Source organism: Phyllobates terribilis, unplaced genomic scaffold (assembly GCF_046119375.1).
Source record: "Phyllobates terribilis strain yellow unplaced genomic scaffold, ASM4611937v1 Scaffold_2__4_contigs__length_985480577, whole genome shotgun sequence".
NCBI classification, from domain to species: Eukaryota; Metazoa; Chordata; class Amphibia; order Anura; family Dendrobatidae; genus Phyllobates; species Phyllobates terribilis.
Genome location: NW_027362762.1, coordinates 617326994 through 617353848, shown reverse-complemented (window position 1 = coordinate 617353848; position 26855 = coordinate 617326994). Strand labels below are relative to the sequence as shown.

The 26855-nt window shown below is 41.6% G+C and overlaps 1 protein-coding gene across 6 annotated transcripts in view; it reads left to right on the top strand.

Moving 5' to 3' along the window:
- The window catches only part of ATP2B4 (ATPase plasma membrane Ca2+ transporting 4), a 186933-nt gene that overhangs the window by 29580 nt on the left and 130498 nt on the right, over positions 1-26855 (top strand). For all 6 annotated transcript variants that reach the window (XM_073666566.1, XM_073666569.1, XM_073666564.1 and 3 more), the window contains one exon: positions 5502-5961. In XM_073666566.1, coding sequence (XP_073522667.1) covers positions 5766-5961 — 196 coding nt within the window. In that variant the 5' untranslated portion in view covers positions 5502-5765. The remainder of the gene's footprint in view (positions 1-5501; positions 5962-26855) is intronic.

Genomic DNA, 26855 nt, shown 5'->3' with positions numbered 1-26855 from the left:
TGTGCCTAATTCATGAAGTTGTGTGCACCTCTTCTTCATTTATGCGCTTTGTACTCTGCTGGGCCTGTTTATTGACTGGCGTGCGTAACTCCAGTTTTATACGACGGCCCTCTGCCTGCAAAAAAAAAAAATCAGACATGTACCGCTCCATCGAGTACAATTGGTACGTCTTCTAACTGTGAGAAAAAAACAGATTGAACAAGTACATGAATAATGGAAGTCTAAATGAGGCAAAGTGTGTAAAATGTGCTTATACACACAAATTAAGGGCATTATACAGCTATGAACAAAACTGGAGCTGTTTCATTGGGAATCCTAAGGCTGCGTGCCCACGTAGCGTTTTTCAAGCGTATATGCTGTGGAATTTCCGCAGCATAAACGCTTGTGAAACGCTTGGTAATCCGCTCCCCATGGTCCCCAATGACAAGCCGCACTGTCAATGCCCATGCTGCGGATTTTTCCGCAGCGTTTATGCTGTGCTCAAAAATCCGCAGCATGTCCATTAATTTTGTGTTTCCGCAAGCAGAATTGTCTTTGTGCAATGCATTAAAAAACGCAAGGCAATTCCGCATGTGGAAAACGCGCGATAAACGCACGTAAAACACGCAATAAACGCGTGCCGAATTCCGCATGCGTTTTTCCGGGAGAGGACTTGCAGAAATTTTCTGCTTCATTTCTGCAACGTGGGCACATAGCCTAAGTGTGGAAAATTAACACTGTTAAGACCTCATTCCATACGTCAGGATTTTGCATCAGTATTTTTGATCAGTATTTGTATGCCAAAACCAGGAGTGTCTCCAAAACACAGAACAGGTGTCCATCTTTCAGTTCTAGGTTTTCCCCTGTAATTTCCATTCCTGGTTTTGGCCTTAGGGCTCATTCAGACGTCAATGATTTTTCTCCTTTGCAAAAAATCGTTCGCGTTTCATCAGTGTTTTCGATCATAGTATCGTCAGCGTTTAATCGGGAGGGCAGTTTTTACCACCAGAGTTTGGTTGGAGGGTCATCAGTTTTAAGACTCAGACTTCCTTTTTGCTCATACAACTACTATACAGCCATGGCTCTCAGTACCTCTTGATTACTTATACGTCCGAAGGCTAGGACAGTGGTGCCAGCACTGATTGGGCGCAGGGCTCACATGAGCCCCGGGGGCCGAGCGGGACCAAGACCCCGACTAATGGACACTCAACCATGGGGAGCCCCACAAGGGGAAGTAGAATCCTAGACGGTTAGAGTTGGAAAAGACCTCCAGCGTCATCGTGTTCAACCTCCTGCTCAATGCAGGATTCACTAAACCATCTCGGACAAATGTCTGTCCAGCCTCTTTGAAGACTGCCATTGAAGGAGAACTCACCAACTCTCGTGGCAGCCTGTTCCACAAATATGTAATGATGGCCCCATAGTTTCACAATCTCTACTATATGTGGCAATAAACTACATATGACTGTACAGTACTATTTGGTCACACGGCAGGGCTCAGGAGAAAAGGAGCTATTTTATTTTGGAGGCTGGGACTCAGTTTGCAGAGCTCTCCCACGTGTCAAAACAACAGAAACCCTCCTCAAACCCTTACTGGAAATTACACCACTCTGTGTATTCATCTACAGATGTACTGACCATGTGTGTTTTCCAGAAACAAGTATGCAGTGGAAGTTGCAAATCAAATCTACCATTGCAATGCCCGTACATTGTGCCGAGCTTATACTTCTGGAGACATGTACCCCGTAACGTAAGCGAGCTCTCTACAGTAATGCCAAATATGTGCGCACTAACTGCGGTTTAGGCACACCTCAGAAGGGAGGGGGCTTTTGTATTTGGAATTGCAGATGTCACTGGATTTCTTTTAGTGGGAGCCATGTCGCTTTTCCAGAGTTTTTGTGCTACCAGTAACGTGGAAATTCCCTATATTTCTGTTAACAGATGACGACCTGAGTGTGGATTTGCTTTTTGTAGGTTGCGTTGAAGCTCTTAATGGTAGCATTTTGGGATACATAACATTTTGGATAAGTTCAAATTTATTCTGTGCTCTAGGCTGAACACTTACATCCAGGCTTTCTATCTAAATCTTTGAATTACGTTATTTAAATGAAACCCCCGATGGATCCATTCACTAATGAGGCAGCAGAGTTACTCTGGACTCTGCCTGGCCTCTGTTCAGCGATGTCCGTCTTTTCAGAGGACCACAAAATTGCGGCCAACCGTGCTTTTGTGCACGCCTGAAAAGACGGACACCGTCAGGTCATAGGTAAGATGAAGTCCAAAATGACTCCTTCTGCCTCATAGGGAAATGTTCTGTTGGGGATTTTATGTGAACCACGTGTTTCAGAAATTTACACACAAACCCCAGTGTAAGCGCTCAGTGCAGAGTGCAGGATAAATGTGCGCCAAGCTTTAATGCGATCTTTGGGAGGCAGAATGAACAAATCAGCAGCAGGTGAAGAATCGTTCTATTTATTTTTTTACGTCGTTCACCTTGCGCTATAAGGGTTAAGACGACTTTATTCTTTGGGCTACTACGATTACAGCGATACCAGATTTATATAGTTTTTCAGGCTCTCCTTCTATCACATATTAAAGGGAATCTGTCCCCCCCCCTGGCACTTACTTGACCTCTAATATGGGCATACAAGTGATAGAAATGTAAATCTATACCTACCTGTATGCCTCATATTAGAGGTCTTGTTGCTGTGAAATGTATTTTTATTCCTACAAGTTTCTGATGTGTTCCAGTCCCAGGGACTGGAAGAAATCCCCGTCTCCTGTGGTAATTATAATGTTCCCCCCATCCAATGGACGTCACAGTGCCCTGTGCTGTGCAGTTGCAGCAGCCAAGTCCAGGTATTGTGATGTGCAGGGGAGGGGGGAAGCATTATAATTCACACAGTAGGCAAGATTTCTTCCAGTCCTCAGGCCTGCAAGCATCAGAAACTTGTAGGAATAAAAAGACATTTCACAGCAACAAGACCTCTAATATGAGGCATACAGGCATGCATAGATTTACATTTCTATCACTAGAGGTCAGATAAGTCCCAGGGGGTGACAGATACTCTTTCAAACACCTTTTTTAAAAAATAAAAAAAATAAAGTTTTTGCTTCACAATATTTTGAGTTATAATTTTTTTTATTTATTCTGCTGACAGTGTTATGTGAGGGCTTGTCTTTTGTGGGCTGAGTTGGAGTTTTTATTGGTACCATTTTTGGGCACGTGACATTTTTTGATCACTTTCTATTCCGATTTTTGGGAAGCCGAATTAGCAAAAAAAAATCAAGTTAGGACTTGTGTTTTTGTTTTTTTTTTCATGCTGTTCAACCTGGTGTAAAATGTGTGCTTTTTCCATTTTTTTCGGTGCGGGCACTGGCCATGGCTGTGACTGCCGGGGCTTGGCTATCACTTAAGGTGAGCTTATGTGCCAGCATAATCACCATGACATAACTACACGAATTTGTGGGAACCCCTTCCCAGTCATGAAGTACAGCTACATCATATGTCGGGGAGGGGTTATTTTTCCCAAGATGCCAGGCAGATAAACTGACCTGACTATTCTTCAGCCATCTTTCGCTATGGACACTTCATACTTACAATACAAGTGAATGGGTAGGCTCAGAAAATGCTTGGGCCTTTTTGTCAGCATCTTTACTTCAAAAACTGCTAATGGATTCTTCATTCTTCAATGGAGTTGAAAAAAATTGGCAAAGAACACCGGAATAACACTCAGTAAAAACCACTGTTGGTCAAATACTGTATAAAAAAAAAAAAACCCTAAATAGAAAAGTACTTCAGGTCTACAAGACTCCGGAGTAAAGGAGCGATTCCTGAAGCATCTCCTGCTTGAAAAACAGATGTTTTTGGCTGCCTGAAAACGACGTTGTGTGCCCCTTACCAATGCTGTAAAGACAAATAAGTAAAATCTGTGTGGCCATATTAGGCCCAGACCACTGTGTGTATGGTCTTCAGACATAGTCTCAGTTGACTCCACTAAAGGCCTTTTTGGTTCACATCGGGCACATATTAAGTGCAGAGGTTGTGGTGTAATACATTAGCTTAGTAGCCCTGGTTATGTAACCTCACATTGGCATGAAGCTCCCTGTGCCTGCTATGAATCATGTGTGGGAGAAATAATAAAAGGCCTGTTATTTTGGCATTGGGAAAATTTTTAGCAAAATAGAAATGTGGGACTCTGAAGTGTACAATGGTTCCTTTTTGGTTATAATTAAAAGAGTTAACGGCGTTTATTTAAAACAAACAAAACACAAAGTATAGTAGGTGGTATCTGCTTCTCTCAATGGCAGCCAGACTTGGTTTTTGAATACTGATTGAATCGGTGTCTGAGCCTAGTAATCAGGGCTGTGGGGTCAGTAAGCCAAACCTCCAACTCCTCAATTTCCATGACACCGACTCCACAGCCCTGCTAGCAATGTTTATCCTGTAAAAGGGAACCTGTCACCAGTTTTGTCATATACTAAAACGATGACCTTATTCAGTGCCAGTGCTGCATTCCATAAACACTTATATAATTGCCTGACTGCCCCTGTATATCCCCAAAAACCTTTAACTTCTCCCACACTGTATGGAAATTAGGTCGGTCCAGTCCGATGGGCATGGCTTCGGGCCTCTCCTTCCCTCCCCTGACTGCTGCTGGCTGTTTTCCTTTTTTAATGACTCCTGCGCACTATGCTTTGCCCTACTGCGGGCGCATGCGCACTTATGTTTTCGGCTGTGCCCGCAGTAGGGCAAAGCATAGTGCACAGACTTGCACCTGCACACAGTTATCGCAGCTCAAGATCTTGCCCGGCAATGTGGATGGCACGAGGTGTCATCCACGTCAATTAAAGGAGGAGGACGGCCTGCAGCAGCCGGGAGGATGGATGGAGAGGTCCGAAACCATGCCCATCACACTGGAGCGACCCGATTTCCATACGGCGCGGGAGAACTTAAAAAAGTTTTGGGGGAGTCAGGGGTTTATAGAAGCCTTTATGAAATGCAGCACTGGCGCTGAATAAGGTCATCGTTTTGGTTGTTACATGACAAAACTGGTGACAGGTTCCCTTTTAAGTCTGGAGTGTTCTTTTTGTGGTCTATAAGGTTAAGTTCCTACAGTGAGATTTTGATGTTGTGTATTTTCATTGTGCAACAAGCGGCTTACAGCAAAGTGGATGGGATTTATAGAAATCTCATGGCTACCGTGCTTTTTATTTACTCAGCATCAGTTCTGTTCAGCATCAGTTTTGTCTGAGCCAAATACCAGGAAATATCAAAAACAAAGCCGCTTTATTTTATACATGGCAAAAGGAGACAAAAAAGCGCATCGTCAAAAATGCATGTAACTTAATTTAGCTAACGGGCGCAGACATGTTGTAGAAAATTAGCAACATCAAAAACTCTCAATACTCATTGTGGGAACAGAGCCTAAAAGTCATATTCTATTACACTGTAACCTTATGGGTAAAATGTTTACAGTCTGTTCATGCTACTGACTGCTCTTTTATTTTTGCTTCCTCAGCACCTGCTGTCCTCTGTTTTGGGGTCTTCAGGAACACCAGGATTACCTACTAGCAGGTCCCCCGCTGCACCGCCATAACATGTGCATCCTGTTTGTATTGTCGATCCTAAAGCACGCATTGGCAATGTGTGAAAGGAGAGTGGTATAGACTCTAAGGAAGACTTCACATAGAACGCGGGAATACAAGAATATTACAAAAGAAAATAACTAAGCCTAAAAGAAACAGTTAGGTGGTCCACACTCCTGTGGAATCCTATCCACAAAATGGCAAACAATTCCACGGATCATCACCCTTCTAATTCTGTCAATGATGGCAGCTATGAAGGGGACTTTGGGTGCAGTGTGCAGGAACTGCGGGACCTTATGGAGTTGCGGAGTGGAGAAGCAGTGAATCGGATAAGGGACAGCTATGGTGGAGTGAGCAGCATCTGCAGAAGACTAAAGACCTCTCCAGTAGAAGGTATAGTACATGTGTTTTTTTTTTTTTTTCTTCGTAGACAAAATTAACATTAAATGAACTGATTTTTTTTGTTTGTTTGTTTCTTTTTTCTTTTTACCTCGGAAAAAATTGGACCTGTGCACAGCTCCATAGAATAATAGGGGTATGACTGTGATCCATCAAAACCTCAGATTGCACGCGAACGATTTTAAAGCGTCGTGTGCACGAACCCAAAGGCAAATAATTCTAGAATATAGCAAATGGATCTTTGATTATTTGCCTCATCGCTCCAGCACCTACGGACCTGGAGATATTTGTGGAGTTTAGAAGTTATGGTGTCCTGTGGTGGTGGTGGGTTGTTTCTTTCTTTTTTTAGTCACCTGACTTCTGAGGCCACTGATTGGTTGCAGTGGTCAGGTGACTGGAATGGTACTTCATAAAGGGTATGAAGTGACATCTGTATACTAATTGTAGGAGCGAACCTGGAAACAGTGCATCCGCGTGCCTTGTGTGTAGAATGATCTATTGAAGCTTCGGCACATAACAGAACTAATGTAAAGAGAATAAAACTCAAATAATTGTCTGTTAGATATTGGGACTAAATTTACTTTATCCTAGGGAGATCATATTTACTATTTCTGTAATCCCAAACTTTACATATAGATCAATAACCTGCTCTCTTAGCAGTAAAGATGCTGCTTGCTAAAAGTTTTTGCTGCTTTTTTGGTGCGTTTTTTGCAGGGGTTTTTTTGTTTGTTTTTTTTCTTTTTATTTTGTGCGGATTATACGTGTCATTTATCTACAATACTTGTTTAAGAAAGTTAGTTGTATTTACCAAAAATGCATGATTGTGGTTTTAGCAGCATATTTAGCCTTACTCATTGCTTTCTTTGGGGAAAAAACGCTGGAAAAACTCTGAAAGAATTGACATGCTGCAGATTTTAAAAAAACGTAGCAGTTTTTCAATTCAGTCAGGAAAAAAAGTGACATTTCTCAAATCTTACAACTTTTGCTAGTATTGTAAAAAGCAGCTTTAATTTGCATTAAAAACGCATAAAAAAAGCAACGTATGAACGTAGCCTAAGACTACATTCCCATGATGAATATTTTGAGTTTTTGATGCAGATTTTCTGCACTGTTGGTGCACTTATTGTCCATTTTGGTGGAGTCAGAGTCGGTATAAAATGGACCAACTCTTAAAATATATAATAAATTGGGTAGAGAAGTTCAATGCAGTTTTTTTGGGGAATATTTTTTCATAAGAATTTGGGAAAGTTATGAAATGTCCTATAAATGTCTGTCCTATTCCTGATCTAAGGGTCTAGACTTTTAGCTGAGATGAATCTGTTCTACAGTAAATTTATCACATGAACATGAGCCATGTATGAGGGAGTCGATGTCATGGAAATTGAGGAGTCGGAGGTTTGGCTTACCAACTCCACAGCCCTGCTTGTTATTAAGTTACTTGTGTTTTTTTCACTGTGTTTTTAAGTGCGTATTTTCTAAATACTTTTTTTTATCTCGTTTTTCACTGCTGATTTTGTCTCTTGTTTGGGTGTCATGGCTTAAATAAAGCTGCTTTTATTATTTGACTTTGACAAAACTTCATTGATCTAGTCATGTGCAGACCACATGTGTTTTTTAGTGCATTTCTGAAGCAGAAACGCACTAAAAACACATATGAATTTTTTTTAACTTGAGGATTTTTCGCATCTAATGCAATTCTTTGGGGAAAATCTGCAGATAAAACTCAGCGTAACCGCAAGAGAAATTAACATGTTGGGAATTTGAAACACGCACCACAGGTCAGTTTATTCAAAGTTAAAAAGGTATGCTGCGTTTTACTGCGACACAGTGAAAATACTCAGCGTCAAAAACTCATTGTGGGAACGCAGCCTTACTGCAAGTGGACAAGAGCACCCGCTTTGCAGGAAAGAAATATAAACCTCATTCATTCTAGGGATTAGTCACACCTCCAATTTGAGTTTTATATCCCCTTCTTCAAAGAGTCATAATTTTTTTATATTTTTCTCGTGTATTATGCCTTGATTTTTGAGGGATGAGTTGGAGATTTGAATGACACCATTCATTTTACCATGCAATGTACTGAAAAACTGGAATAAGATTTCCAAGTGCATTGAAATGGCAAAAAGAAAACCCTGCAATTTTGCCATTTGTTTTTTGGGTTCTGTTTTTACTGTATTTTTTAAGCAGTAAAAATGACCAGTACAATTATAACAATTCCAAATTTGAGTAGTTTTTCACTTGATTTTAGTGATCGGAAAATTTAAAAAAAAAAAAATTATTTTTCAGTCAGTAGAACTGTATGAAGGCCATTTTTACGACCTTTTTATCACTTTTTATTGCATTTTTTGCGGGGGAGGTCCAGCACCTGAAAGAACATTGTGGCATTTTTCTTTTTTATATATTATGTATTACATTTTTCATTTATAAAAGGAGGAAAGGGTGATATGACTTATTTTTAAACTTTATTCTCTTTAAGTCATTATAGGGGACTTGAATCTGCGACCATCCAATCACTTAACATGAGTACCAACATGACAACAATGGGGACCTTTAGCAAGCGCCCAGCTTGCCATGGCAACCCATCAGCACTCAATTGCCTCATCAGGAAGGCTGATAGGGACAAGCTGATAGGGACCACTGTTCAGAGTACCTGAGATTGCATGTCTTAAAGGGGTATTCCCATCTCCAAGATCCTATCTTAATATGTAGTAGGTGTAATAATAATAATATTAGCAAATACCTCCAGTTAGAAATTTAGTATAGTTCTTCTGTTTTGCTATGTTGCGTACCTCATGAAGGGCATTGCAGTAGCTTAGGCATCCATGGTTACGACCACTAATAGCTATAACTGTCACTATATGAGGGGTCATAACCATCGATTCCAAAGCTAATGCTATGCCCTATGTGAGGTAAGCAACATAGCAAATCAGAAGAACTATGTTAACTTTCTCATTGTAGGTATTTGCTAATATTATTATTATTATTACACCTACTACATATTGGCACTTTTCTGCTCCATGACATGGAGAGCGGTTTAGACTTCAGGAGCATCATTGTTGAAAATTCCCCCTAACAAGTATACTTCCCTGATGACCTCTTTATACTGAGAAAAGAAATGCGTCCAGAGGGATTTTTGATGGGGCATACTTGGGTACTGCCCTTGTCAGGGCGGGAGCACTTGCCGAGGACCCGACAGGGAGGATAGACCTGAACATCTGCCCCAGAGTATCCAGAAGATTCTGTCCTACATGGCAACCCTCTATGGACCAAATGGGTGAGATTGACACTTTTTTGCACTTCTTTATGCACGGTGACACTTTATTATTTGTCCTACTTATTTGTGGTACTTATTGTTAAGGTGACCTCATTCTGTAAGCAGGATTGTCTGCTAGATGTTGTGTGAAGTAGGAGTTTCTATACTTTACAATTAGTACCTATAGGTCAGTTTGACTGTGAATGTGGGCCTTTGAAATCCATTTGTGGACCTAGTAGAATCTCTTTTCTAATGTGTCAATATAATTAGTGATTAGAGCATCCGAGATGTCTTTTGGCTGATGTGTAAGTAAAGAAGCACATTCAATGCATATTGCACAGTTTTTGTTCCCTGTTTATTTTCACAGCTAAATGGCTTTTATAGTGTTACAGTGGAATGTAAAAGTTTGGTCAGAATTACTACTATTGTGAACAGTTAAGCTAGTTGAAGATTAAATGATCTCTTAAAGGCTGAAGTTAAAGATGACACATCTCCCTTGTATTTTAGGCAAAAAAATAATACATGTGTGTATGTATATATATGTGTGTGTATATATACACTGCTCAAAAAAATAAAAGGAACACTTAAACAGCAGAATGTAACTCCAAGTAAATCAAACTTCTGTGAAATTGAACTGTCCACTTAGGAAGCAACATTGATTGACAATCAATTTCACATGCTCTTGTGCAAATGGAATAGACAATAGATGGAAATGATTGGCAATTATCAAGACACCCTCAATAAAGGAGTGATTCTGCAGGTGGGGACCACAGACCACATCTCAGTACCAATGCTTTCTGGCTGATGTTTTGGTCACTTGAATGTGGTAGCATGAGACGGACTCTACAACCCACAGAAGTTGCTCAGGTAGTGCAGCTCATCCAGGATGGCACATCAATGCGAGCTGTGGTAAGAAGGTTTGCTGTGTCTGTCAGCGTAGTGTCCAGAGGCTGGAGGTGCTACCAGCAGACAGGCCAGTACACCAAGAGATGTGGAGCTGGCCATAGGAGGGCAACAACCCAGCAGCAGGACCACTACCTCCGCCTTTGTGCAAGGAGGAGCCCTGCCAGAGCCCTGTAAAATGACCTCCAGCTGGCCACAAATGTGCATGTGTCTGCAAAAATGGTTAGAAACCGACTCCATGAGGGTGGTATGAGGGCCCGACGTCAACAGATGGGGGTTGTGCTCACAGGACGCTTGGCATTTGCCACAGAACACCAGGATTGGCAAAGTCGCCACTGGCGCCCTGTGATTTTCACAAATGAAAGCAGGTTCACACTGAGCACATGTGACAGATGTGACCGAGTCTGGAGACTCCGTGGAGAGCGATCTGCTGCCTGCAACATCCTTCAGCATGACTGGTTTGGCAGTGGGTCAGTAATGGTGTGGGGTGGCATTTCTTTGGAGGGCCGCACAGCCCTCCATGTGCTCACCATAGGTACCCTGACTGCCATTAGGTACTGAGATGAGATCCTCAGACCCCTTGTGAGACCATATGCTGGTGCGGTTGGCCCTGGGTTCCTCCTAATGCAGGACAATGCCAGACCTCATGTGGCTGGAGTGTGTCAGCAGTTCCTGCAAGATGAAGGCATTGAAGCTATGGACTGGCCTACCCGTTCCCCAGACCCGAATTGAGCACATCTGGGACATCATTTCTTGCTCCATCCCCCAACGTCACGTTGCACCACAGACTGTCCAGGAGTTGGCGGATGCTTTAGTGCAGATCTGGGAGGAGATCCCACAGGAGACCATCCGCAACCTCATCAGGAGCATGCCCAGACATTGTAGGGAGGTCATACAGGCACGTGGAGGCCACACACAATACTGAGACTCATTTTGACTTGTTTTAAGGACATTACATCAAAGTTGGATCAGCCTGTAGTGTGTTTTTCCACTTTAATTTTGGGGGTGACCCCAAATCCAGGCCTCCATTGGTTAATAAATTTGATTTCCATTGATGATTTTTGTGTGATTTTGTTAGCACATTCAACTTTGTACAGAACAAAGTATTCAATGAGAATATTTCATTCATTCAGATCTAGGATGTGTTATTCGAGTGTTTCCTTTATTTTTTTGAGCAGTGTGTATATGTGTGTGTATGTATGTATGTATATGTATGTGTGTATATATATATGTATGTGTGTGTATATATATATATATATATATATATATATATATATATATATATATAATATAATATAATTCTCACTCTTTACATTTTAAAAATTACAAAAAGGAAAACTGGCCTATGCAAAAGTTTGGGCACCCTTGGAGATTTGTGTGCTCCGATAACTTTGACCAAGGTTTCAGACCTTAATTAGACTGTTAGAGTTATGGATTGTTCACAATCCGCGTTAGGAAAGGCCAGGTGAGGCAAATTTACCCAGTTTATAAAAACCCAGCCCCCTCTAACCTTGTGCCAAAAAAACAGCAGGTATGGGTTCGTCTAAGCAGCTCCCTAGCACTCTGAAAATGAAAATGGTGGAGGCCCACAAAGCAAGAGAAGGCTATAAGAAGTTAGCATAGCGTTTTCAAGTTGCCCTTTCCTTAGTTTGAAATGTAATTAAGAAAAGGCAGTTAACAGGAATAGTGGAGGTCAAGATAAGGTCTGTAAGACCAAGCCAAATTTCAGTGAGAGCTGCTCGTAGGATTGCTGGAGAGGCAAATCAGAACCCTCACTTGACAGCAGAAGACCTTCACAAAGATTTAGCAGTCTCTGGCGTTGTGGTACATTGTTCTACTGTTCAGAGACACCTGTACAAATATGGCCTTCATGGAAGAGTCATCAGAAGAAAACCTCTCCTGCGTCCTCACCATAAAATTCAGCATCAGAAGTATACAAAAGAACATCTAAACAAGCCTGATGAATTTTGGAAACAAGTTCTGTGGACCAATGAGGTTAAAATAGAACTCTTTGGCCACAATGATCAAACGTATGTGTGGAGAAAGAAGGTGCACAGAATTTCAGGAAAATAACATTTCCCCAACCATTAACCCCTTTACCCCCCAAGGTGGTTTGCACGTTAATGACCATGCCAATTTTTACAATTCTGACCACTGTCACTTTATGAGGTAATTACTCTGGAACGCTTCAACGGATCCCCCTGATTCTGAAATTGTTTTCTCGTGACATATTGTACTTCATGATTGTGGTAAAATTTCTTCGATGTCACTTGCGTTTATTAGTGAAAAAAATGGAAATTTGGAGAAAATTTGGCAATTTTCAAAATCTTAATTTTTATGCCCTTAAATCAGAAATATACAGTACAGACCAAAAGTTTGGACACACCTTCTCATTTAAAGATTTTTCTGTATTTTCATCACTATGAAAATTGTACATTCACACTGAAGGCATCAAAACTATGAATTAACACATGTGGAATTATATACTTAACAAAAAAGTGTGAAACAACTGAAAATATGTCTTATGTTCTAGGTTCTTCAAAGTAGCCACCTTTTGCTTTGATGACTGCTTTGTACACTCTTGGCATTCTCTTGATGAGCTTCAAGAGGTAGACACAGGAAATGGTTTTCACTTCACAGGTGTGCCCTGTCAGGTTTAATAAGTGGGATTTCTTGCCTTATAAATGGGGTTGGGACCATCAGTTGTGTTGTGCAGAAGTCTGGTGGATACACAGCTGATAGTCCTACTGAATAGACTGTTAGCTGCTTTTTTCTTGCCATAATACAAATTCTAAGTAAAGAAAAACGAGTGGCCATCAGTCAGTCAGTCCGAAAAATTGGGAAAACTTTGAAAGTGTCCCCAAGTGCAGTTGCAAAAACCATCAAGCGCTACAAATAAACTGGCTCACATGAGGACCACCCCAGGAAAAGAAGACCAAGAGTCACCTCTGCTTCTGAGGATAAGTTTATCCGAGTCACCAGCCTCAGAAATTGCAGGTTAACAGCAGCTCAGATTAGAGACCAGGTCAATGCCACACAGAGTTCTAGAAGCAGACACATCTCTTCAACAACTGTTAAGAGGAGACTTTGTGCAGCAGGCCTTCATGGTAAAATAGCTGCTAGGAAACCACTGCTAAGGACAGGCAACACGCAGAAGAGACTTGTTTGGGCTAAAGAACACAAGGAATGGACATTAGACCAGTGGAAATCTGTGCTTTGGTCTGATGAGTCAAAATTTGAGATCTTTGGTTCCAACCACCGTGTCTTTGTGCACGCAGAAAAGTTGAACGAATGGACTCTACATGCCTGGTTCCCACCGTGAAGCATGGAGGAGGAGGTGTGATGGTGTGGGGGTGCTTTGCTGGTGACACTGTTGGGGATTTATTCAAAATTGAAGGCATACTGAACCAGCATGGCTACCACAGCATCTTGCAGGGGCATGCTATTCCATCCGGTTTGCGTTTAGTTGGACCATCATTTATTTTTCAACAGGACAATGACCCAAACACACCTCCAGGCTGTGTAAGGGCTATTTGACCAAGAAGCAGAGTGATGGGGTGCTATGCCAGATGACCTGGCCTCCACAGTCACCAGACCTGAACCCAATCGAGATGGTTTGGGGTGAGCTGGACCGCAGAGTGAAGGCAAAAGGGCCAACAAGTGCTCAGCATCTCTGGGCACTCCTTCAAGATTGTTGGAAGACCATTTCCGGTGACTACCTCTTGAAGCTCATCAAGAGAATGCCAAGAGTGTGCAAAGCAGTCATCAAAGCAAAAGGTGGCAACTTTGAAGAACCTAGAATATAAGACATATTTTCAGTTGTTTCACACTTTTTTGTTAAGTATATAATTCCACATGTGTTAATTCATAGTTTTGATGCCTTCAGTGTGAATGTACAATTTTCATAGTGATGAAAATACAGAAAAATCTTTAAATGAGAAGGTGTGTCCAAACTTTTGGTCTGTTCTGTATGTCACACAAAATAGTTAATAAATAACATTTCCCATATGTCTACTTTACATCAGCACAATTTTGGAACCAAATTTTTTTTTATTAGGGATCTATAAGGGTTAAAAGTTGACCAGCGATTTCTCATTTTTCCAACAAAATTTGCAAAACCCTTTTTTTAGGGACCACATTACATTTGAAGTCACTTTGAGGGGTCTTTATGACAGAAAATACCCAAAAGTGACACCATTCTAAAAACTGCACCTCTCAAGGTGCTCAAAACCACATTCAAGAACTTTATTAACCCTTCATGTGCTTCACAGGAATTATTGGAATGTGGAGGAAAAAAATTAACATTTAACTTTTCTCACAAAAATGTTACTTTAGACCCAATTTTTTTTATTTTCACAGGGGTAACAGGAAAAAATGGACCCCATAATTTGTTGTGCAATTTCCCCTGAGCACGCAGATACCCCATATATGGGGGAAAACCACTGTTTGTACGCACGGCAGGGCTCAGAAGGGAAGGAGCACCATTTGACTTTTTGATTGTAAAATTTGCTTGAATAATTAGTGGACGCCATGTTGCGTTTGGAGAGCCCCTGATGTGCCTAAACAGTGGAAACCCCCCACAAGTGACACCATTTTGGAAAGTAGACCCCTCAAGGATTTTATCAAGGGGGGTATAGTGAACATTTTGAACCCAGAGGGTACAACACAGAATTTGATAACATTAGGTCATCATATTGAATAAGTTGTCATTAGTCTTGAGCGCAAGTGCTCACTACTTGAGTTTGCATCCGGTACTCAGGTATGCACCATGTATCGTGCATGCGTGAGTGACATGCTCGAGCCTACGCCCCAATCTCTGACAGCGGCATTTAACGTCGCCGCGACGGAAGCGCGTCACTTACCCCGCCTATCGGTGATCCCATCACGTGATCGCGGGTCACCGATGGGTGGGCATGACAACCCTGGGTCTGCAGCAGATCCCAGTGGTTGTCATGTGAAGATCGCTATGGGCGCCAACTAGTGGTCGGCGGTCATAGCACAGGAGCATTTCTGCTACATAGAGGTGATTTGCTCATCACCTCTATGTAGCAGAGGCGATCAGACAATTGCTGCTTCTAGTCTTCTATGGAGACTATAGAAGCATGCAAAATGTTTAAAAAATGTTTTTAAAAATATAAAAAAATATGAAAGTTTAAATCATGCCCCTTTTGCACCATTCAAAACAAAATAATAAAAAATAAACCCCACATACGCATATTTGGTACCGCCGCGTTCAGATTCGCCCGATTTATCAATATAAAAAAATAATTACTCCGATCGGCAAACGGCGTAACGAGAAAAAAATTCCAAACGCCAGAATTACGTTTTTTTGGTCGCCGCAACATTGCAATAAAGGGCGATCAAAACATCGTATCTACCTGAAAATGGTATCAATAAAAACGTCAGCCCAGCGTGCAAAAAAATAAGCCCTCACCCGGCCCCAGATCCCGAAAAATGGAGATGCTACGGTTCTCGGAAAATGGCGCCATTTTTTTTTTGTTTGTTTGTTTTAGCAAACTCTGGATTTTTTTTTCACCACTTAAATAAAAAAAAACTATACATGTTTGGTGTCTACGAACTCGTAATGACCTGGAGAATAATAATGGCAGGTCAGTTTTAGCATCCAGTGAACGTGGAAAGAAAAAAAACTGTGGAATTGCATTTTTTTTTCAATTTCACCTAACTTGGATTTTTTTTTCCGTTTTCCAGTACACGATATGGTAAAACTAGTAATGACGTTTAAAAGTACAACTCGTCCCGCAAAAATTAAGCCCTCACATGGCCATATTGCCAAAAAAATAAAAACGCTATGGCTCTGGGAACAAGGGGAGCAAAAAACGGAAAATTCCAAGGTCGCGAAGGAGTTAAATACCTGACCTATTTTGGTAACTGTTTTGAACGGCAAACTGGTGTGAATTGCTTCACTGACACACTGAAAAAGAAATTTAATAGAGGCCAGAAATGGCAGTATTTTCAGAAAATGTATATGTGATTCGTGTGACGGAGAAAACACAGTTTTAAATACCTGGCTTGTAGGTAACTAGTTTCAACAGAAAACTGGTGTCAATTGCTTCACTGACACACTGAAACAAATTTTTAATGGATGCCAGAAATGGCAGTATTTTCAGCGCAATTATATGTGATCCGTGTCACGGACAAACCACAGTTTTAAATAGCTGGATTTTTACCGCTGTAATATGGAAAGGACCTGGCTGTTTTCTGCAGTGCCAACAAGCAAATGGCGCAGAAAAACTGTGTTCTCTGGATTGCTTTTTAAGCAAATAATGAGGATTAAGATCCAAAAAAAAAAAATTATTCCTGTTCTCTGAGACGTGGGCCTATTTCTAGAAATATCTAACAGCAGCTGCAGACAAAACTGGAATGGAGCCTCTTGTGCTACATACACTGCAGTCTGCTACATACACTGCCTGCCTGCCTATATACATTGCCTGCCTGATATCTCTGCAGATGGATTAGTCCTCAGAAGGACTGTTTGTTGAGATGGATATTTGTCTCTAATATAGTTTGGTACACTTACACTAACTAGAAACAAGCAAATCTCTCCCTACACTGTCTGATCTGGAGCGACTGTGACGAGCATGGCGGCACCAGATCTGATATAGACCTGATGGACGCTGTGCGGCCAGCCAATCACTGTAATGCCACAACCATCATGGCATTACAGTGGGTGGTAGGCAATCCCTGCATGTTCATTGGCTCTGTAAAGAGCACCAAACATGCAGGGAGGAGACCCGAGCTCCCGCCGAGCAACCCCGGAAATACTCGGCGAGCGCCGAGCATCTCGAGCAGTGAGATGCTCGGGCGAGTACCAAGCAGTAGGGAGCATGCTCGCTTATCACTATTGATTAGATTTATATTGGCCTTCCCTAGAAAAAAAAATGTTTTTGAAGTAATATTTTATTCAACAAAGTCAACTTTCAACTCTACACATTTATTGCATTTATCAAAAAGTGATTCTAATCCTTTACGTTTATCTTGTTCTGCAAACCACGACTACGCAGTATCAACTACCAGTACGTTTGTCATAAGTTTTCATCCTTTCAGTGTTTTTTTTTTTTTTTTTGTGTTAGGGAAATAGAATAATCAGATGGGGCCAAATCGGGAGAATATTGTGGATGATTGACAATTTCACAGCTGACTTAATTGAGTTTGTGCCTGGCAATAAGAGACTGGTAGGTGGTGGGCGGGTGCATTATTCTGCCGAAACAGGAATGTTCCAATCTTCACCTTACATGGTTAATTTTTCTTATTCACAATTTCAAAATGACATAACCTTTTCTGCTAAAACTTAGCACGTGCTCTTGTCAAAGTTAATACTTGTTTCCTTAGCAACGGGATTTATTTTTGTCTGCTAGAAATATTCAAGGCCAACTATTTATCAATACTTCCTCGTACACTTGTACAAAGCTGTGTAAGGAGTTGGATATACTGCCCAAGTTCCCCATTGAAGAATCAAGTGTATTATTGTATTGTGTTATGTGAACTGTGACATGTGTTGATAGTTTTATTGTGCATTGCCCAACAGTAGGGAGAGTGAGAGTTGAAGTTTGAGATTAGCCCACAGTGGGAGGGACTAAGACGAAGGGACAGAGGTAGTTTCCTGTCAGTACATCAGACAGGTCCCATTGTGTATAGAAAGCAGACCTAAGGTCTGATCAGTGAGCAGAGCCGCATGACTTGAGTGTCTCTAACGTGATAGGAGACCATGACAAAGGATGGCGAGATCCTAGTGGAGAGAATTCACCGAAACACAGAGTGATTGATCAAAGATGAGTCCTGAGACAGGATGTCTAGCAGTATGGCCCAAGTTTATAACTCAGAGAGGTAACTGGCCAAGACTGGACAGAGAAGTGAGTTGAAGAGAGTGCCCTGAGTGGTAGTTCCAAGACGTCAGTAGTAGAGAAGATAGTACCGGCCATACTGGCAACATGGTTCCCTTGAAGGGAAAGAAGACTAGTATCTGCTGGTTAAGAATAGCACTCTTATCAGGAGAAGTCCTATTATTAGGTGACTTTAACATGGTGCCTGATGGAGTTATGGACTCTACATCTTCGAGTCGTGCTTCTTCATCTACTCTTAAAATTTGGTTACATAAAAATGAATTTTTTGATGTATTTAGATGCATAAATACCACCTCTAGAGAGTTTACTCATTATTCAGAGGTCAAATACTTTCACTATCTCAAAATTGAGTAAAGTAACCATCCTAAATCTTTCTTGGATCATTCTTCCATTTTGGCTGAAATTTTACTAGGGCCTTCACTTCACAGTCTTTACAGCTTGAAATTATTAAATTAATGCAAGATCTTAAAAGTGAATTGTTCTTAGAATTCAATACTTTCGTCAAAACATCCCAAGCTAACCACTATATTTTCTTTAATAAGCCAACAAGATTCATGGCTAAACGTCTAAAACATGCCAGATCAAAAAATAGGATTAATAAGATTGTAACATCTAATGCTAATATCAAAATTCATCCTAAAGATATCATAGATTCCTTCCACAATACTACCAAAAGCTCTACAATTTAAATCAGGATATGTCAACTCCTCAACCGACGAAGGAATGTGTTAAGAAATTTCTAGAGGACATTAACTTACCAACTATTTCTCAAGATGATTTAAGGAAATTAATGGATCCTTTTAAGGAGGAGGAAACGGCTATTAAAAATCTCAAAGATAAAAAAAAATCTCCAGGCCCGGACGGCTTTTCTAGCGAATACTTTAAAAAATTTCTCTGATCTTTTGGCTCCCCATCTAACATTTTTAACAAAGCATTTGATTTGGGAAAATTTCCAACAGAAATGCTCCAGGCAGCAATAACCTTGATACCTAAATCAAAGGGGGACTTAGAACTGGTCAAAAATTATTGTATTATTGTCCTATATCACTTATTAATACCGATATCAAGATATATTCAAAAATAATCGCCAATAGTTCAAAAAAAATCTGCCAAAAATAATTAATAATGAACAATTAGGTTTTATTGAGGGTCGTCAAACCTCTGAAGGAACCAGGAGGGCATTAAACATCTTGAATATTATGAGTTTGTCGAAGGTTCCTTCTTTGCTTATTACATTAGATGCAGAGAAGGCCTTCGATAGAATAAATAGGGAGTACTTAAAAGCAACCTTACTCAAATTCGATTTAAATAATGACGTTCTCTCAAAGATACTGGACCTATATTCAGAACCTAGTGCTAAAATCTATGCTACCAACCACCTATCTATGTCTATTCCTATATCTAATGGTACAAGACAATGGTGCCCTTTATCACCAATACTTTTCGCATTAGCTATGGAGCCATTAGCACAAAGAATCAGATCTCATCCTAATATAAAAGGAATTATAACCCCCAAACGTCATTCGCTGACGATATACTGCTATCTTTGGTTGCTCCATTCAATTCTATTAGAGAAACTAAAAATTTACTGAATAGCTTTTCTCAGGCTTCTTTCTTTAAAATCAATGCAGAAAAGTCTAACATTTTATATTTCAATATGGATATGACTTTATTAAACAGCATAAAAAATATTTCTTCCTTTAATTGGGTTGAAGATTCTATATCTTACTTGGGGATTTGTCTCACAAGAAATATAAAAACGACTGTTATACCTAACTTGAATACGATTATTGATATCACATCTAAAGATCTGTACAATCTCGGAAAAACTGAATTGACGTGGTTTGGGAAAATCATGGCTCTTAAAATGTTCACGCTCCCCAAAATTCTCTATCTTTTTCGAGCCATCTCTCCCAATCCCTACTCATTTTTTAACAAAACTTCAATCTCTATTGAATAATTTTGTTTGGAACAACAAAAGAGCTAGAATTGCAAAAGAAATCCTATGGAAAAATAAAACTAGAGGTGGTTTAGGTCTTCCCAATTTAACCTGTTACTATTACTCTAATATTATAAAACAAAGCAAACTTTGGTTAAAAGGCGACGATTCTACAACTTGGCTGGATTTAGAAATAGCATCAAATAATGATATTCCTCTCCACGAATTACTGATTAAACATCTAATTAATCCAAATTTGCCAGAGCCTTCTAATCTTATTTTCAAAGCCACTATTCAGGCATGGAAAAAAATGGCTAAATCTAAGAATAGAAAAACAATATTCAAACAAATTAAAAATTTCCCATTGTCTCTTACCGATATTTTGTGCAAATAAAAAATTCCTGAAGCTTGGTCAAAATTGGGAATCAAAAAAATTAAGGACCTCTATGATGGAGAGAGATTTATTCCCTTTTCGGGACTCAAATTAAAATATAAGCTACCTAGCACAGATTTTTTCCACATCATTTTGGTTAAAGATACCATTCAGGTTTTTTTAAATAGTAAGTCACCCTTCTCTGAAATTATTGGCCTAATTGTTGGAAATCCTACCTGCAAACTTTTATGAAATACAAGTTATTTATATTCTCATTTTAACAATATCTCCCTCGAAAAACAAACCCATATGATTAAATGGGAACTAGATTTGAAAAAATAATTCTCTTTAGATCAATGGGAAAAAGCTTTAAAACTTACATACGCTTCAAACATTTGCATGACTTTACATGAGTTGTATTGTAAGATCTTCACTAAATGGTATTTTACACCAGGTGTCTCAACTAATTAATCAACTTCTTAACTGGAACCTACATTTATCACCTCAAATGGCGTTACTCTACTTTGAATTAAAATGTAAAAAAAAAAAAAAAAACATTATACTTACCTCTCCGGTGGCCCCCAGTCTCCTCTCTAGTGGCGTCCTCTGACCTCGGCATCCCTCTGTCTTCTGAAAGGACCTGCGGTGACGTCCTTTAGTCAGCGGTCACATGACGTCAGCGGTCGCGTGACCTGTCAGCTGACTAAATGACGTCACCGCAGGTCCTTTCAGAACACCGCGGGACGCCGAGTACAGAGGACGCCACCAGAGAGGAGACTGGGGGCCACTGGAGAGGTAAGTATAATGTTTTTTTTTTTTTTTTTTTTTTTTACTATTGATGCTGCATTTAAAGCAGCATAAGTTGGTCACACAATATAAATCCATGCCAGTTGCATGGATTTATATTGTGTGACCAACTTGTCAAGCACTTTTCCTTGTGACGCTCAAAATTGCTTGGAAAAGTGCTTGAAAAAACGCATGTAAAAACGCTTAAACGCTTGTCCCTGGCAGAAAAAACGCATGTACAATCCGCATGTGCAATCCGCATGTACAATCCGCATGTACAATCCGCATGCTTTTTTTCTGCCAGGGAGATGCAGAAACGCTCAGGAAAAATCTGCATCAATTCAGCATCGTGGGCACATAGCCTAAGGCTATGTGCCCACGTTGCGGATTACAAGCGTTTTTGATGTGGATTTTCCGTAGCGTAAACACTTGTAAAACGCTTGTTAATCCGCACCCCATGGTCCCCAATGAGAATCCGCAAGTTCTATGCCCGCAGCGTTTATGCTGCGTTCAAAAATCCGCAGCATGTTCATTAATTTTGCGTTTCCGCAAGCGGAATTGCCTTATTCAATGCATGAAAAAACGCAAGGCAATTCCGCATGTCGAAAACGCGCGATAAACGCGTGCGGAATTCCGCATGCGTTTTTCCGGGAGAGGACATGCGGAAATAAAGCAGAAATTTTCTGCTTCATTTCCGCAACGTGGGCACATAGCCTAATACACAGTGGAATAGAATACCGTCTGCTTGGAATATATACACTTGTAGAAATGAGTGCAATGTAGTGAGTTTGTGTTGATGTAAGCAGTGTACCCTGAACAGTGCACTGTCTGGTTTGAATGTATACAGGTGTTTCTATGGTTACTGACGTAACCTCATGCTCCATAATGCTGGGAAAATCCTTGTCCATCACTAAATTGTTCCTGTATGGTTGGGAGAAGTTGCTCTTGGGGGATTCTTAGGTATCATTCTTTATTCATGGCAGTGTTCTTAGGCAAAATTGTGAGTGAGCCCACTCCATGGATGAAAAGCAACCCCACATGTGAATGATCTCGGGATGCTTTACTGTAAGCATGACACAAGACTCATGGAAGCGCTCACTTTTTCTTTTCCACACACTCCTTTTTACAGATGCCCTAAACAATTTGAAGGGAGCTTTATGAGAGAAAATGAACTTTTACCCCTTTACAGAGATTGGATTTCAGAGGAACGTCTCCCTAGCATTCAGGAGCAATTTAGCAATGTACAATGCTTTTCCCAGTATTTTGGAGCATGCGGTCACAAGGAAAAAGTAATAAGTGGCTTGATGAACAAAGCATTGACATTTTGAATCCATGCCAGGAAAGTCCCCAGATCTCGATACCATTGAGAACCTGGTGATCAATGCTCAAAAAGCACGCTGGACTAACAAGCACACAGAGATTGTAATAAACTCAAAACGCTGCAGCTTACAGTACCAGCAAAAAGACCGGCTTATTTTTTCTTTGCTAATTTTAACCATTAATGCATTTTTGTCACCTCTACAACATGTCAGTTCTCTTATTGTTTTTGCAGCGTTTTTCATCCATTCAAATTGATGAGAACGGAAATGCAAGTGAAAACACAATTAAAAATTCATAAAAAACACACGTATTGTATGCTGTATTTTTCCAGACAGCACTCTGGTTTTTGGTGTAGAAAAATCTGCTGCAAATATTTATCATGTCCACATACCTTACATGGTCTAAAACCGTAAAAGCTGCAAACGTGAAAAACAAAATGTGTGTGTCTCAGAACTTTTTTGAACAAGGCTATACACTTGTAGAACGCTGTAATCAGCTGGGTTTGGAGTAAGCAGTATACACTGGAAAGGAATACTGTTGGGTTGGAATATACGGAAGACACTTGTATAAAGCTGTAGTTCTTTGTTTCACTGGACCTCCATGTATGAAAACTTTCATCAAAATAGAAAACTTGACCTTGTTGATTGCAATGATAAACATGCTATTACATTCTCTTTGAGTAAGTAGTACTTCTATTTGGTAGCCTTGTCAGCTGTGTGCCTGCGGTTCCATACAACTGATATCGCCTGCAGTGGCTGGGACAGCGTTGTCTCCGGTCCCCGCAATCCTAAGCATCACACTGAACTGTTGCAGCCCTTACTCCCCTATTGCTTTAGTGGAGTGTGAAAAAATAAACCCCACTCACACCCACTACCCGAAAAGATATTCACATTTTATTTATTAAAACTAGTTAATAAAAAAATCACATAAAAATGATAATACATTGTTTAAGCTGTACTACTCTGCTAATAATAAAGTATATGTACCCCTAAATGATGGCAGAAAAGCTGCAATGCATCTCAAAAACCTAGCTCATATACTGCTGCTTCAATGAAAGATAGAGATACGGTTCTGGGAATGTGACAGTGGGGAGAAATCCTGAAGGCCACAATTGGTCTGTTCTTAAGATGTCCAGAAATAAAAAATAGACTTCTGAACAATTGTTAAGAGCTTTCTTGGTTATTTATTTTTAAGAGAGTTTTCTAAATGAGACCCCACTTTTTATGCTGCTAAACTATTCACTGTAAATGCAGTGCTCACAAAATGCCATCCGTGGTGGTGCTGAGAGAGGCGGCCTGTTCTCAGGGCAATAATTCAGGATTTGGAGCACAGGCAGAATGTCGAGTGCTTGGCTTTGAGCTACATACAGTTCATCTGTCCCGTTTGACACTGGCTCCTAAATTTGGGTAAGCTTTGTTCAGTCATGCATTTTAGTTCACATTAAAATATGAAAACTGTTTTTCAGTATCTGTAAGCATACGATGTTATTGCTTGCAGTAGTCACAATGTTTGATGACAAATCCCCATCTGATTTCTCTCCGATGTGCTGTCATGGAGACCTTGGGTGGTTTCACATCGGTACAGAAACAGGATGTATATCAGGGCTGGGCAATTACTGGTTACCATGGCGAATAAGAAGTCATCATCTGGCATTTAGGTTTACTTTCTGCTTCTTAAATATGTCACTGACCGCATCCAGCTTTATCTCTCCCTGCAGTTACAATCACTGACCAATCCTGCAGGGCAGAATAAGTGCACACGGACTACTCTTCTCTGACATCAGTCTATTAAATTGTGCTGGCAGTCTGTTTCTACAGACTTTTACTGAAAGTAACGAGTCCAAATAGCAGACACACCATATGAACAAAATTATTCAGACACAACTCTTAATAGTTCAGGTTTTTACCATATAAAGCCCCCGTCTCACATAGCGAGATCGCTAGCGAGATCGCTGCTGTGTCACAGTTTTGGTGACGCAACAGCGACCTCCCCAGCGATGTCGCTATGTGTGACACTTTGCAGCGATCAGGCCCCTGCTGTGAGGTCGCTGATCGCTGCAAAATGTCCTGGACCATTTTTTGGTCGTTGCCCTCCCGCTGGTCAGCACACATCGCTGTGTGTGACCAGCGGGACCAGTGATCAGGCTGCTAACCATGGTAAACATCAGGTTACTAGGGGCACACGCGCACTTAGTAACCCGCTGTTTATCATGGTTACCACTCTGCTACGGTGAGCGGTAACCTCCTGCTCACGGTAGCAGAGTGGTAACCATGATAAACAGCGGGTTACTAGGTGCGCGTGTGCCCCCTAGTAACGCGCTGTTTATCATGGTTACCAGCCTGCTCCTGCTTCAGCAGGCTGGTAACCAGGAGCAGGACATCGTGGAAAGATTCTTTCCACGATGTCGCTGCTCCCCTGATCGCTGGTGAGCCTGCCTGTTTGACAGCTCACCAGCGATCACATAGCGACGCAGCAACGATCCCTGACCGGTCGTATCGTTGTCGGGATCGCTGTAGCTTCGCTATGTGTGATGGGGCCTTAAGATTCACCTAGGTTTTAGAGGAGGAATGTAGAAAAAAAATGAAGCAAATCATGTGGTCATGTTGCACGGTTATGGGGGAGAGGGTCTGCTGCTGACACTGTTATAGGGGTAATGTCCCCCAATTCTATACTAATAGCCCCCATCCTGGTATATATGGCATCCCAATCCCCATCCTGGTATGCATGGCACCCCAAGCCCCATCCTGGTATGCATGGCACCCCCAATCCCCCCCATCCTGGTATGCATGGCACCCCCAGTCCCCCCACCCTGGAATGCATGGCACCCCCAGTCCCCCCCATCCTCGTATGCCTGGCCGACCCTCGTCCCCGTCCTGGTATGCCTGGCCGACCCTCGTCCCCGTCCTGGTATGCCTGGCCGACCCTCGTCCCCGTCCTGGTATGCCTGGCCGACCCTCGTCCCCGTCCTGGTATGCCTGGCCGACCCTCGTCCCCGTCCTGGTATGCCTGGCCGACCCTCGTCCCCCTCCTGGTATGCCTGGCCGACCCTCGTCCCCCTCCTGGTATGCCTGGCCGACCCTCGTCCCCCTCCTGGTATGCCTGGCCGCACCTCGTCCCCCTCCTGGTATGCCTGGCCGACCCTCGTCCCCCTCCTGGTATGCCTGGCCGCACCTCGTCCCCCTCCTGGTATGCCTGGCCGCCCCTCGTCCCCATAACCTTGCACACAAAAAAAATAAATGATTCTACTCGCCTTCTTTTTTTTCTGCTCCAGTGCTCCTTCCTGCTCTGCTGCCAGTAGCTGATCTCACCGTGTGAGTTGCGCATGATGTCACTGCTATGCGCCCTCACACTCTGAGATGAGCTGCCGGAATAGTCTGCTTGCCACGCCGTAACGATGGGCGTGAATATTTGTTTTCGTTAATAGCGTGCACAGTGTCAGCCGCCGCTCCTGTAATGGCTCGGCGATCATGTGTGCCTGCTATTCATGCTCTTAACCCTAGAACGCATACCTGGGGCCTCGCAGGCCCGCCCTGTTAATTGTTTTCTATTTTCTGCAAGATTACTTTAGTTAGAATTTTGAAACTCTAGGTATTCCTCAGGTATATAGTTGTTTGTCATTTTTGTTTGAGTTATTCCATGTTATTTGCACACGGGCCTAAAAGGCCCCAGGTATGTGAAAGTGTAGATTTTTATGGTCATGCGTTCTAGGGTTAAATAGCAGGCGCACGTGATAGCCAAGCTGTTGCAGGAGCAGCGGCTGCAGCTGACACTGAGCTCGCTATTAAGGAGAATGAATATTCTTCACACGCCCATTGGCATGGGGAGCAGTGAATATTCATTTTATTCAGCGGGCACAGTTTTGGCTGCAGCAGGCGGCTCCTGCCTCCTGTACCCCACTGCTCTGCCGCTGCCGCCCCCCCCCCCCAACCTCTATCCACAGCCACAGCAACGAGTATAGTACAGTCAGACTATAAAACGCACCCCCCACTTTCCTCCAAAATTTTGGAGGAAAAAAGTGTGTCTTATAGTCTGAAATATACGGTAATCCTGTCCCATTATTTGGAGAACGTTACCTACCTGACTGGATTGTGCCAACTGTATAATTTTGTTGCAGGAGGGGGTGAGCTGTGGGGTTGATTCTCAGGGTTGGCCTGGGCTCAATTAGTTCCAGTGATGGGAACTCTTCCAAGTTCCATTGTTCCAAGTTTTTTGGACAATAGTATGTATTATATGTTCTGTTCCAGCATGACTGTAACCCAGTGCACAAAGCAAGGTCCATAAAGGCATGGTTTGATGTGGGACAACGTGACTGGCTCGCACTGAGCTTTGACCTTAAGGGCACATTCAGACATGAGTTGTTCTCGTGCGCGTTTTAACCGTGGTTTTGACGGATACAACTTGTACCTGTTATATAGTTTATGGTGCTGTTCACATGTCTGTATATTTCTGCAA